This window comes from Bacillus rossius (genome assembly GCF_032445375.1).
Source record: "Bacillus rossius redtenbacheri isolate Brsri chromosome 4 unlocalized genomic scaffold, Brsri_v3 Brsri_v3_scf4_1, whole genome shotgun sequence".
NCBI classification, from domain to species: domain Eukaryota; kingdom Metazoa; phylum Arthropoda; class Insecta; order Phasmatodea; family Bacillidae; genus Bacillus; species Bacillus rossius.
The window spans coordinates 27418012-27431376 of NW_026962010.1; the positions used below are offsets into that span (position 1 = coordinate 27418012).

The window sequence follows — 13365 nt, forward strand, 5'->3', positions numbered from 1 at the left end:
TCAGCCATACTAATGCGGCGCTCTTCTCTTGGGATTTCTCGTTCTTCTTCAGTGTATTGATTCGCAATCTCCCGAAGCCTAATTGCATTATGGCTGCGTTGAGAAAAATTAGTTCTTCTTTTTCACAGCATTGTTAATAATAATACTCGCACAATAAAATTTATTAATAACACTCCCACAAAACAAACGAATCGACCGGTAACATTTATATGCTTTTTTCAAAACAAATCAAAGACAACTTGAAACAAAAATTTTTACACTTTTGGAACTTACAGCTTATACACAGACAGGCAGCGGCACTGGAATGTTCCGAGAGTTTCTCATACATTTTGTGTTGTAAATCTTTTTAATTTTTATCTGTGGTAGTTCTGTAGTGTTAATGTGATTGGGTGATTCATTTTAATTAATTTTAATGATAAAAGTAAACAATACATCACAAATTGGGTAAAAACAGTTGTCCCAAACTTGGCGACGACAAACGGTTTAGAGCTTTAGTTATCTTACTCTCTCAACTTTATTCGTTAGAATAGCTTCGTGGCTATTGCTTGGCGGACGTAAAGATATAACACTCACAGTTTGTACGTTTGTAACTTTGAATGTCTATGGCCAACCTGAGTGACATGAGCTGTCAATTGCGGAATATTGCGGAATTCTAACCTTAATTTATTTAAAATTTATTTTATAAATTTTTTTATATCAATTTTATCAATATTTTAATAGTTATTCTGCTATTCGGGGTGGAATCCAACAAATCAGAGAGCATTAAAATCGGTCCAGCCGTTCTTGAGTTATAAATGGTGTAATTAACCCAACTTTGTTTATATATATATATATATATATATATAATGCCGAGCGTGATAGATTTACTGATCGATAAAATAATCTCTTTTCAAGTAAATAACAAAATTTATAGATGCGAATCACACACTGAATACCTGCGCTTGCTTCTAGACTTCGTTCCCTTATTGTAAACGTTGCTTGTCACCATAATGCACAGATAGCAGCATTGCTTCGATAAAAGAATTGAAAAATACTAAACCCCGGCTTTTACCTGATTTTCAACAAGGAATTTTATTTAAATACTATCCATCTGGTAAAAATCCACGTAAAAGTTAATACTATAAGTTTCCTCACATGTTAGAAGTTATGTAGAATGTCCGAAAAGTCTTTCCGTGATTACACAAATTAATAAAATCGGCTAGAAGTAAAATAAAAATATTAAATTGGTGACAAAATGTTAAGAAACATTCCAAGTTTTTTTCAAACATCAGTACACTTCCACATGAGCACCTTTGGAAGCACGTAGCACATCTAGTCGATATTCAATTTCCGTCCAACATCATTGAAGGGATCGATGCAATGACTCTGTTTATCTGTTGTCGCAGGGTTGTAATATCTGGTACATGTGTTTGGTAGACCTCCTCCTTGACATAACCCCATAAAAAGAAGTCTAATGGGGCTATGTCAGGAGAGCGTGGAGGCCAAACCATTGGTCCATCATGACCGATCCATCGTCCAGGAAAGGTCATATCAAGACTTCCAAACCACAATGAGGTGGTACACCATCTTATCGAAACATGACATCAGGGTGATATTCAAGCAGCTGAGGAACAGCATAATGTTGTAACATGTCCAAATACATTGAATATGTGATGGTTGCATCAGTGAAGAAGAATGGCCCGATAATTCTGTCATGCAATAGCGCGCACCAAACATTCACTTTTGGACTTCCTCTGGTACACTCCATTACCTCGCCAGGTAGCTGTGAACCCCAAATACGCACGTTATGGCGATTCACTACTCCACTGACAAAAAAAGGTCGCCTCGTCAGAAAAGGCAATTCGTTAGAGATAGCCATTATCCTCCATACGTGATAACATTTCGACCGTAAAGTCATATCGATGTGTACTATCATTGGGGCAACAGAGACTGAACGATTTGCACTTTGTTTGCACGAAACATTAAACGTTTGTGTAAGATATTGTTGAGAGAGCTGTTTGGCTTCTGTAATTTACGTGAGGCCCTTCACACCGATTTCTTCGGACTTAGTAGAAATGACTGTCTCACAGCTTCCACCCTTTCAGTTGAGGTTGATGGTCGACCAGACTTCGGAAGGTCAACAACCAATCATGTGGTCTCGAACTTCTTATACCACATCTTAATGCTCTTGACATCAGTGGGAATCTTTCCATATGTGGTCTGGAAGTTTCTCTGCACTGTTATTGGTGATCGTGTATCGTGGTACCACAGGACACACCGCGCTTTCTCCTGATTGGTAATCATGTACGGCTTCCAGAGCACCACACCTCAGACACTACACACCTACTGCGAACCTATAACAAAAAAAAACTTAGTTATGACCTAACATTTTGACACCACTTTCATATTTTTATCGTACATCCAACCGAAATTATAAATTTGTGTAATCAGGGAAAGACTTTTCAGACATCCTGTACTTCTATGGAATTACTAAAATATTAACTTTAACCATTTTAAAACACATATTATAACACTAAGTATAAGGTTGTATATTTGTTTTGCTTAAACGACTGAAATAAGTATGAAATTACATCCTACAAACAAACAGGTACCTTATTAAGGTGAATATAAATTATTATACCATACTTTATTATGTTATTTTAAAAAGTAAAAAGCAATCGTCCAGTGACGAGTTTTGAACTTTGTCCCATGAGTTAAACAAGCGCATGCTCTATGTTGTGCTACTTAGCATGTTGGGAAATTAGAAGAGGAATATGTGCTATTACATTGCAAAGCCAGTTATCTTATGTTGTTTAAAACTTTATGATAATTTTTACTATGGCTATTATAGGTTAACAAATATATTTCAGGGTATTTTCACTATCATATAGTTACATTGGGCACACCAATACATTTGGTATGTACTCTAATGTTTACGAAAGTGATTATGTATGGGTTTATGTTGCTACACCTCTGGCGCTATCTTTGTATCGCATATCCATTCATCTAACTACGTTCCATTTTCACGAAATTACTCCTACTAAATGCCGTGTACTGAGAGCTAAGATGTTAACACATCATAAACACAATAGTAGGTGAAGACCCTTAATGGTCGAGTAGTGATGCACTGTTTTTCAGGGGGTAAGTGTGGGACATGTGACTGGAAACAGGGGGTTCATTGAAGCAGGGAACACCGAGTTATTGGCCACTTGGGAAACAATAATAAATAATGGTAGACACAGTTTGTATGACGTTACTTTACTACACCGAACTACTCTGTACACAGTGCTGTTCGCGGAACTGGCCCTTCACACCTGAGTGCCGCAGCACGTTCAAACACACTGATTGCCTGCTGTACCAGTTTCTCACTGATGGTGGCGTGTAAGACGGAACTGAGAACTAAACCAAAATTAACATCACTGTTTAACACAATGGGCCAAGAAATGTGGTCTTCTACGAAGACACGAATGTTACACTGAGATAATTATGATACAAGAGACGAGCTGTCCACATAAAATATGATACAAAAGTCCATGTTTCCACGTGCACCATTTACACAAACACAATAATATGTATTAAGCTTGGGCAGAGAGCACCTGTAGGTATGCGTCCCTCTGTAGCACTCCATGCACACCTGGCCAAATCCCGAGAAAAATTAATGGTGAATGAAGTAGTTCACTCGTTCAGTCCAGAGGCATCTGTGTGTGGGCGAGATCCAAACACCTGAGGCAGGTCCGCAGGGACTGAGGAGGGAACCGCGTGATGGGGCCCTTCGACTACAAGATCCCCTCGTCCCGGCGCACGAGGGTCGTGAAGCAGCTGATTTGATAGGCTAAGCCGGGTGGAGACAGGCCGCAGAGCTAAAGAAACGGTTCTATAAGACTTACGACTATTGCAGCTAAGGTGGGAGGTGACGTCAAGGTGATGCTGGTCTGCGCGCCGAGAGAGCTGTGCCGCGCGGGCTGCTTTTGGCACTTGTAGTGTGCGGGAAACAAGAGATGGTCCAGGCCAACTGCGTGAATGTTAGCGCACGGCGAATAACAAATAACTTTACTACAGAAAAATTCAGACACTACAAAACTTGTTTCAAATGCATAAAATAAATAAACAAATATATTTAAATACGGCGGATTGATATACAGCAGATGCACACAACAGTGTCACGTGATAGTCGCACGGGTGGCTATCGCTAAATGGGCCACGGGGCCATATTTCTGCTGCTCTTCTGCTGCTCTTCAAACGTTCGTAGCATTGCACCCTCCTTGTGTGTGTGTGTGTGTGGAAGGGGGGGGGGGCTCAGTCCTGGAGGAATGGCAATGGGCAACAACTGCCTAAGCGATCGGAGAGAGCACTGGAGGCGACGTCAGTACATTGAATGCCGAGAGACGTTAAACACAGGAGGATCCAAGATGGCGGTCGGGATGTAGTGTCACTGTGCAGGCATCCACGCGCGGGAGTGGATCTCGCCAGCCACGGTCACGTACATCCTCAACCAGCTGCTGACGAGCACCGACTCCCAGGTGAAGAGTGCTGTGCTGGGCTACGACTGGTACATCTTTCCTAGCACCAACCCCGACGGCTACGAGTACACGCACACCACGGTGAGTCGCCTGGGCCTCGTGTCTTTCACAAGCCAATCATGGAGTACAGGGTGGGACAAAAGGTGTGTATCAGGTTTGTATTTCCTACCAGAATATGAATGTCTTTAATCTCGGGTTGGGTGTCACTTCGGCTGACGATTCGATACCGCTTAAAACTCGTAAAATATGAAAGTTACAGTATTGAATGACTTATATCTTAGTAGAACAAACTTAGCTCGTGGTCGTTATGTATGACACACCCGGTTAACATATGTAGTGATGATGTAATAGGAGTGCGTGGGGTGCATCAAATTGAAGTCAGTGATAGCTGTAACTCCGAAAGTAATAGGTTAATTTGCGTGAGATTTAAACTTTATGTTGCTCGTGAGTTAGCACTGAGTGGTGCTAATTGTGTGGAATAAATATAAGTTACTAACTTTGGCTTTGGAGCCATTAATCTCAAAATTCCTAAGCGAAAACAGGTTATGTTGGAGAAAAGAAAGAAAACAGGTGAAATCGCCCAAGCAGAAGCAAATAAAAACGCAGGGAAGTGTTGTAGGTATCGAATGAGGCCAAAAGTATCCCCGATAAATGAGCTAGTAGGGCAAATCGAGCACCCGAATGAGGAGAAAAATTTGCGCTCGAGAGAGAGCCTCAGCCGTTTACCTCGTGAGAAGTGACGGGGAATGCAGAAATTTGTTAGGTAATGGACTTGGATATGCTCTCTGATGATTCTAATGTAGATATGGAGTCAGTTGAGCCAGTGGTTGTGAGCAATGGGTCAAGTTTGTCGCGGTTTGGTGTACAATTTTTTTTATGTCTCAATTGTTCTGGCGAGGCTGCCCGACCGTTAAGTAAGATGTTCATAGAATTAACGTCAAAAGATAAATCTACTTCAATATTGTTAAATTATTTTAATTATTTAATACATAACATACCCGTTCAGCATTATGTAAATTCATGAAACAAGTCCAAGCTGCTGCGGTCCAACATACAGCCTCCCCAGAATTTTTTTTATCAAGTTATGAAGATCACATAAGGAAGATGGTGGCTATCAGCAGCGATGCATTGATGAAGGCGATTTCAGAATTCTTCGGCCGCTTTTCGGCAAATTTCGTGGAGTGTAGATGTGATTTCCTTCTTAATTCGCGTACTCAGTTCTTCCATGGTGTGAGGACGATGTTTGAAAACCTTTTCCTTGAGGTAACCCCACAGGAAGAAGCACGCGGGCACCCCACGTCAGAGCGATGAGGCGCAGGGTACATCTGTCTGAGTGTAGCCGTTAAAACTCGAGCAGTGTCGACTACAGCGCCGTCGAAAAGGTTAAAGGTGTTTATCTGTTTCGAAGTGCCAGTGCTCCACCTGTGACATGGCCAGGAAGCTTGGGAAAGGAGGGGGAGCGCATTGCGTCCGTGGGAACACCCAGAATTTTATAAAGATAAAGGGGGATGAATTCTAATTCCACTAAAATAAACTATTTCTGTAAGTTTCTCAGGTAATTTTTTATGGTCCTACAAAAAAGATACACACTCTTTGCCCCACCATGTACAACATACTACAGTGCTCATTTGTGGGCTACTGAGACGCGTCAGCTCTTAAAGAAAACGTTTTAAAAAGCTCTACAGACACTAGGCAAAACATATTAGTGGTGGGTAGTATATAAAAGTATTTCCTGCTACTGGAGCTGGAGCTAGGAGTTGGAACCGATGTCCGCCATCTTGGATTGTGACGCCACTGCGGCCAATTTGGATGAAATTGAACTTGACAATGAGTATTTGATACAATATGTCAAAAAACTCCAAATTCGCCAAAATGATCGGTTTTAAGGAAAAAAATTCTGCCAAAAAACTTGAAAAAAAAAAAACTTAAAAAATTCAATTTTCGAGGGAAAAAAATCCGTAAAACATCAAATTATTGAGAATTCAAAAAACTTCACAATATTTTTTCTTAAAAAAAAAAAAAAAAACCAAAAATTCCCCAAAGCAGATTAAATCCCCTTCATCTAGCCACCCTAGGCTGCCGAGGTCATGACCTCATTCATTAGGATCTCATGGCCACTATTTTGAATTATGATGTGATCGTTGCAATTATCGTTACGGTCGCTATATTGATGTTCCGTAATCGTTATCGGAAAATAATGGGAACTTTTTAAAAATGTATAAATATATAAATAATAAAAATTATAATAAAATCATTCTGCCATTTTAAAATCAATATGACTTTATGTCCAACTCTAAAAAAATTATTATCCAAATAATTCTGTAAAAATGTTAATTTAATAAAAATTATTTAAAATCCAATTTTTAAATAAATTATAATTTTAAAAAATCTTCTTATGTCATGGAGTAATAGGTTCAAACTCGGTGTGAACAAAAAATGTGTCGACGGATCTTTCCTCCATGGAAGACGAAAGACTGACCTCCCACCACTAATGCCAAGATAGATGTTATTACAGCCAGTATATCATGTCCGCCATCTTGGATATGCCAGCTTGTTTTCATATGCGGGAAACCAACATCTTGGATGTAGACACTACCGTCATCTTGAAGTATGCTGGAGGCCACCATATTGAATTATGACATCACAGCCACAATCTTGTTTATGTGTGTTGGAGATCGCCATCTTGGATTATATCATAGTTGCAATATAAATTTCGTCTGCTGGAGGCAGCCATATTTATATTCAGTACTTGCTACCAGGAGCACTAGTATCACGTAATGCAAACGTCGTCTGCCAGAGTGCACTGTCACCATATTGGTTTAATTTTTTTCCAATAGAGTGCAGTAGCATTTATTGTTAGGATGCTTGCCATACTGTTGGATACCTTGACCATCATCTTAAAAAACTGAAATTATTTGGCTAGAAATTGCCACCACCTTAGAACATTGTAATTATTTAGCTATACCTAAATGGGAAAATTCCAAAAATCATCAAAAAATATGCAATTAATATAATGACATGACTGTTGGAGCCAAAGACTTTTAAGCCAATTATTTTTTATCTCAAAAACTGTTGGAGACAAAGACTTTTGGGGAAAAAGACTGTTGGAACCAAAGACTTTTGAAGCTAATGACATTTAAAGCCAATGACTTTTGGAGCCACAGAATGCTGTAGCCAACAAAGTCTTTGATAGTCAATTACATGTGGAGCCAAAGACTATTGGGGTTAGATACTGATGGAGCCAAATACGTTTTGGTCCAATGCTTTTTGGAGCCAAAGACTATTGGGGTTAGATACTGATGGAGCCAAAGACGTTTTGGTCCAATGCTTTTTGGAGCCAAAGAATTTTGGAGTCAAATAATGTTGGAACCAACGACTTTTGGTGCCAATGAAATTTGGAACCAATGACTGTTGCAGCCAAAAACTGTTTTAGCCAAATAAATTTGTAAATAAGACTTTAAGAGTTTAAGCCACACCTATGTTCGTTTTTTAAATGTGCATCCTTATTTTTAAATGTGCTTCGATAAGTCTTTACTCACGTAATGATTCGCTTCGTGATTCGGAGAAGACTGACCTATAAACCTAACATTGTACATGACCTGGCCTCGTATTTCGGAGACGCTTGGTCTATGAGCATGTTTTTGTATATATTAATTTTTTAAAATGTTAGCTGTGTATCGACGAAAAATACATCTTGGCTACTGACTGAATGTGTTTGGCCACCTACTGGATGCATCTGGCTAGTAACTGGAGGTGGTCTGTCTATCTACTCTACATGCATTTATGGCTACTGCATATAATGGTCTGGCCACCGACTTGGAGTGTTAGCCTGACCAATTGTCTAGACATGCTGCATGGCCAACCAACTGCCATGCATAGCTTATAAAATACGTGGCTAGTTACTTATTATGTGCCTGGCCACTCTAAAAAAAACATGCCTGACCACCATCTGGATGTGTCTTGCCACCTACTGTTCGTGCGTTTCTGGCCATTGAATTGGCGTGCCATGCTACCGACTGGATGAATATGACCAACTGGACGTGATAGCCTTTCCAACCGACTGGATGTGTGTGTCTGGCTACTGTATGAACGTTCTAGCCACCAATTGGGTGTACCTTGCCAACCACTTGTGTTAGCCTGACCAACCGGCTGGACATGCATGTCTGGCCAACCTATCTGAAGTTACTAGACATCTAACTGGACGTGATAACCTTTCACACCAACTAGTCATGCGTGTTTGGCTAATCGACTGGATGTTCCACCAACTTGATGTGTTAGCCTGACCAACCGACTGATGTGTCTGTCCTTTTTATCTGGCATTCCTAGACAACCAACTGGATGTGGCTGGTCACTAACTGGATGAGCCTGGTTAATTGGTTGTCATGTAGATCTGAACAGAAATCTTTGCCTTTTAAGAATATTCAGAAATCGAGAAACGCTAGTAATTTGCTTGTTTCTTTTGTAGAAAATACATAATAAATTGTTATTTGTAATTTATTATTTTATACCTCTAACCTGTCACTTCAATATTAAGTTAAAATAAATAATTTCCCCCCTGACTTTTATATTATTTTCATCGAGTAAGGTTTGAAACATGGATGTACAGGATGTCCATAAAGTTTTTCCCTAATTACAAACATTAATAACATGAAAACTACAAATTCTAGCAAACTGCAGTTTGGACGAACCTTTTGTGTAACTCATAAAGTTTATTTGCCAGACTAGAGTAGACAACTTCTACATGTGCACCGTTGGTGGCCCGTAGAACATCAAGGCGATATTCGATTTCTTGCCACGTTTTCGTCAACATTTCGTCTGAAACAGAATCGACCGCCTCTGGTATCCGTTGAACCAGTGTTCTAACATCAGGTACACATATTGCATACACTTTATCATTAACAAATCCCCAAAGAAAAAAGTCGAGGGGGGTAACATCGGGTGATCTCGGTGGCCAGGATGTTGGTCCATCGCGTCCAATCCAACGGTCTGGGAATGTTTCATTAAGTAATTCACGGACATTCAATCCCCAATGTGGTGGTGCACCATCCTTTTGGAACACAACCCAAGGCTGAAACTCTTATAGCTGAGGTGCTGCATAGAGTTCCAACATGTCTAGGCAGATGTTCGCTGTTATTGAGCTCTCTACAAAAAATAACGGCCCAATGACTTTGTTATGCAGAAGGGCGCACCAAAAATTGACTTTTGGTCTATCCCTCTCATGTTCCACAATTGAATGAGGTTGTTCGGACCCCCATATACGAACGTTATGCGTATTCACTGTACCAGACGTATGAAATGTTGCTTCATTGGAGAAACACACACGCTGTAGATATTCATTATCATCGTCAATACGATGCAACATTTCTGTTGCAAATTCAGCGCGACGTTTGTGGTCATTTGGTTGCAAGGCTTGAACAATTTGAACTTTGTACGCATACAAATGAAGTCTTTTGTGTAAGATTTTGTGCACTGTTGAACGTGGAATACCAAGTTGACGGGAAGCCTGACGTGTCGATTTGAAGGGGCTTCGTTGGAATGCTTCTTGAATAGCATGGAAAGAGTCATCTGTTACAGAAGGACGACCTGTTCGCGAACGGTGGCCCACACTACCAGTCTCTTTAAATGTCTCATGCCAAGCTTTTATGCTCTTGTGATCAGGTGGTAGACGTCCATACTCCCTTCGGAAATTGCGCTGAACCGTAACACGGGACCTGCTATCGTGATACCACAGAACACATTGAGTCTTTTCTTGCATGGAGGTCATTGTGCCTTTCACTCTTCACACGCCACTTACCTGAAACATACACACAAAAAAAAACTTAGAATGCTACTCTACACGTTCGTCCATACCGCATTTTGCTAGCATTTGTAGTTTTCATGTTATTAATGTTTGTAATGAGGGAAAGACTTATGGACACCATGTATATCGATCGAATCATTCGTTATTAAAAAAGTTATAATGTTTTCAATGAATTTTGGAAGTTTTCAGTAATTTATTTGTAAATAATTATAAATTTCAAAGATGGCTGCTAACTGTTATTGGTAGCTTATTGACGGCTACTGGATGAAGAATCTAAATAGTTTTTTTTATGATATTTCGCCATATTTTATTTAAAAATGAATTTTTACCAGAAAATAACATTTTTGTTTCAGTCAAGGATCGAAAAAAGGATAGAATTCAATCGAATCAATAATTATTTTATCAAATGAATTTTTTTGAATTTTTAGAATTTTTTTTAGAAATTTTATATAAATAATTACAGATTTTCTAAATAGTGGGTTCCAATATGGTGGATGTGGAGTCATCTAAATTGCCCGCCAACCTCCTGATCATAGTGAACGCGTGACTGTCACACCCGAACAAACCCGAATCTTTCCGATTGGCAAGCCCGCAATTCATCAAGCCATAGTCCCATAAGAAATACATTGCACCAAAACATACCAAACTATACGTAGGTTTTTAATGCAATCATTCTTTTCGTGATGTCTACCGTTCTTTCTCAAGACAAATAACTTCCTGAAGTAATTATACCTGTGTCCTTTCGATACTGTTACAGGCAACGAACCAGGTTACAATTAACTTCTGAAACTTATATCAGATGCAAACAGAGAGTTTTGAATTGGAACAATTAAGTAAATTAATTTTTAATATTTTGTGAGCGGGAATTAGGTTAACTCATACAAGAAACTTGTTGCAAGTAATACTTATTCCTGCCAACAGGCCTCACATGTTGTGTTGAAGTAAATACATATTATTTATTTTTTATGTGGGATGCGAGAAGCCATTACATGGCTAGTGTTTGCAATGAATTGCCAATGTGTGCATTGCTTGGCCAGTTTGTGCACTGCATATCCATTGCATGACCATTGTATGTGCATTGTATGTCCATTGCATCTTCAGTATGTGTTTTTCGTGTTTATTGCGTGTCCAGTGTGCATTGCGTGTCCATTGCGTATAGAGTGTGTGTATTTAATGTAAATTGTATGTCTAGTGTGTTTAGTGCATGTCCAGTGTATGTTTCGTGTCTGGTGTGTATTTCATGTCAAGTTTGTGTTTTGAATGTCCAGTGCTTGCCCAGTGTGTGCAGTGCGTGTCTATTGTGTGTATCGTTTATCCATTGCGTGTCCATTATATGAATTGCATGTCCATTGTGTGTTCAGTAAATGTATAGCATATCTATTGCGTGTCCAGTGTGTATGTATTGCGTGTCTTTTTTTGTTGATTTTGCGTCACTTTTCGTTAATGTACGTAGTAACTCTGTAGTTGCAACTGAATATTTAATGGATCAATGCCTTTGTGATATAATAAAACATTTTTCATTGTTTCTTGGTTCTTTATTAAGCGTAAAACATGTTCCATTGTTATATTGCTTGTAACAGATTCTTTTTATACTGTAGGTCTGACAGTTCGAAGACTGTCTTGTATGCTTGAAATATGTCAGTTTGTTTGAAAGTAATAATAGGTATCATCCAATAAGGATACTCTTGGTCTATATGCCTGACATTGTACATGGCCTGACCTCGTAATTCGTAGATCTTTGGTCTACAAATCTGACATTGTACCAGACCTGGCTTCAACGTTCAGAGACACTTAGCCTATATGCTTATAGTTGGTACTCTATTAAAAAAAGTGCATCGAATACAGCCTCCGTTGTAGACATAGTGATATCGAGTAACATATTTATTCACCTACTAGCTGCAATACCCGGCGTTGCCCGGGCTGAACACAGGGTGAAGGGGATTTTTTTTGAAATCAGATGTAGTTAGTAATTGTCTTCTTAATTTGAATGTCAAGTGTAAAAATTAATTTATATCACTTTCAGATCCCGACAGACGTTGTTCTGCCAGTTTATAGTTATTTACCTGGTCTGTATGTAATTTAGACTTGATAAACCAATATAGAAAAAGGCTGAAAAATAAGAGATTACTAATATTGAAAAGATTCCATTATCTAGCTAATGCTCGGCCTGCATTGCAATGTCTCATTCAGTTTTGTTTTGTAATATGTTTGAAGTACTTCCACATATACAAATAATCTATCCATCTCTCTCTATATATATATTTATCTCTATCTACATCTATATACATCTATGTATCTCTCTATCTCTATTTATCTCTTTATATATACATATATACTTCCCACTATCTCTATATATTCTATATATAAGTCTCTATATAGCTCTATACATCTATAGGTATATGTCTTTATCTAACCCATTTCATTCTCTATACCTCGCTCTATCTCAACTTATCTCTCCGTCTCTATCTCACTCTATATATATCACTCTATCTCTGTCTCTCTTTTATATTTAAATAAATTGTGTCATGCATGTGCACTTATACAACAAAAACAAACGAAGTGCCGCTATATAAAATGAAATAAACACATTTTTTGACACGATTCATGCTCCAACTATTAAAAAATAGTTATACCGTCTCAGTAACCTTCATGGGCATGCGCATAACAAATCACCCAAATTTCATCGCAATCGGATGAATGGTATAGGAACGCATACGGCACAAACAAACGAATATTAAAGACATGACAAACGCATCAAATATGGTGCGTTTAAAATTCAAGGCAACTCTATCTATTGACGATGTTAAGAACAAGACTGTTATTAGCGCCTTTATTTTTCTAGCCACTGCGAGCTCCACTAAGCGGACTGGTCTCACCAAGGAGAAAAATATTAATTTGCCAGACCTTACTATGTGTATGATAGTGTGTCAGACATAGAGAAATGATACTCACTCACTATTTGTGTGTCTATGACCTATTATCTTTTCTGTTATAAAATGAAATTATCACTTTTTAACTCCCTTAGGGATGGAATTTCATATTAATATAGGGTCTATGTGTTAAGCC

General features: G+C 38.8%; 1 protein-coding gene across 2 annotated transcripts in view; it reads left to right on the forward strand.

The window, feature by feature from the left end:
* LOC134541520 (zinc carboxypeptidase-like) overlaps positions 1–13365 on the forward strand; it is a 44974-nt gene that overhangs the window by 20768 nt on the left and 10841 nt on the right. For both annotated transcript variants that reach the window (XM_063385031.1, XM_063385032.1), the window contains exon 5: positions 4420–4580. In XM_063385031.1, the coding sequence (XP_063241101.1) occupies positions 4420–4580 (161 nt within the window). The remainder of the gene's footprint in view (positions 1–4419; positions 4581–13365) is intronic.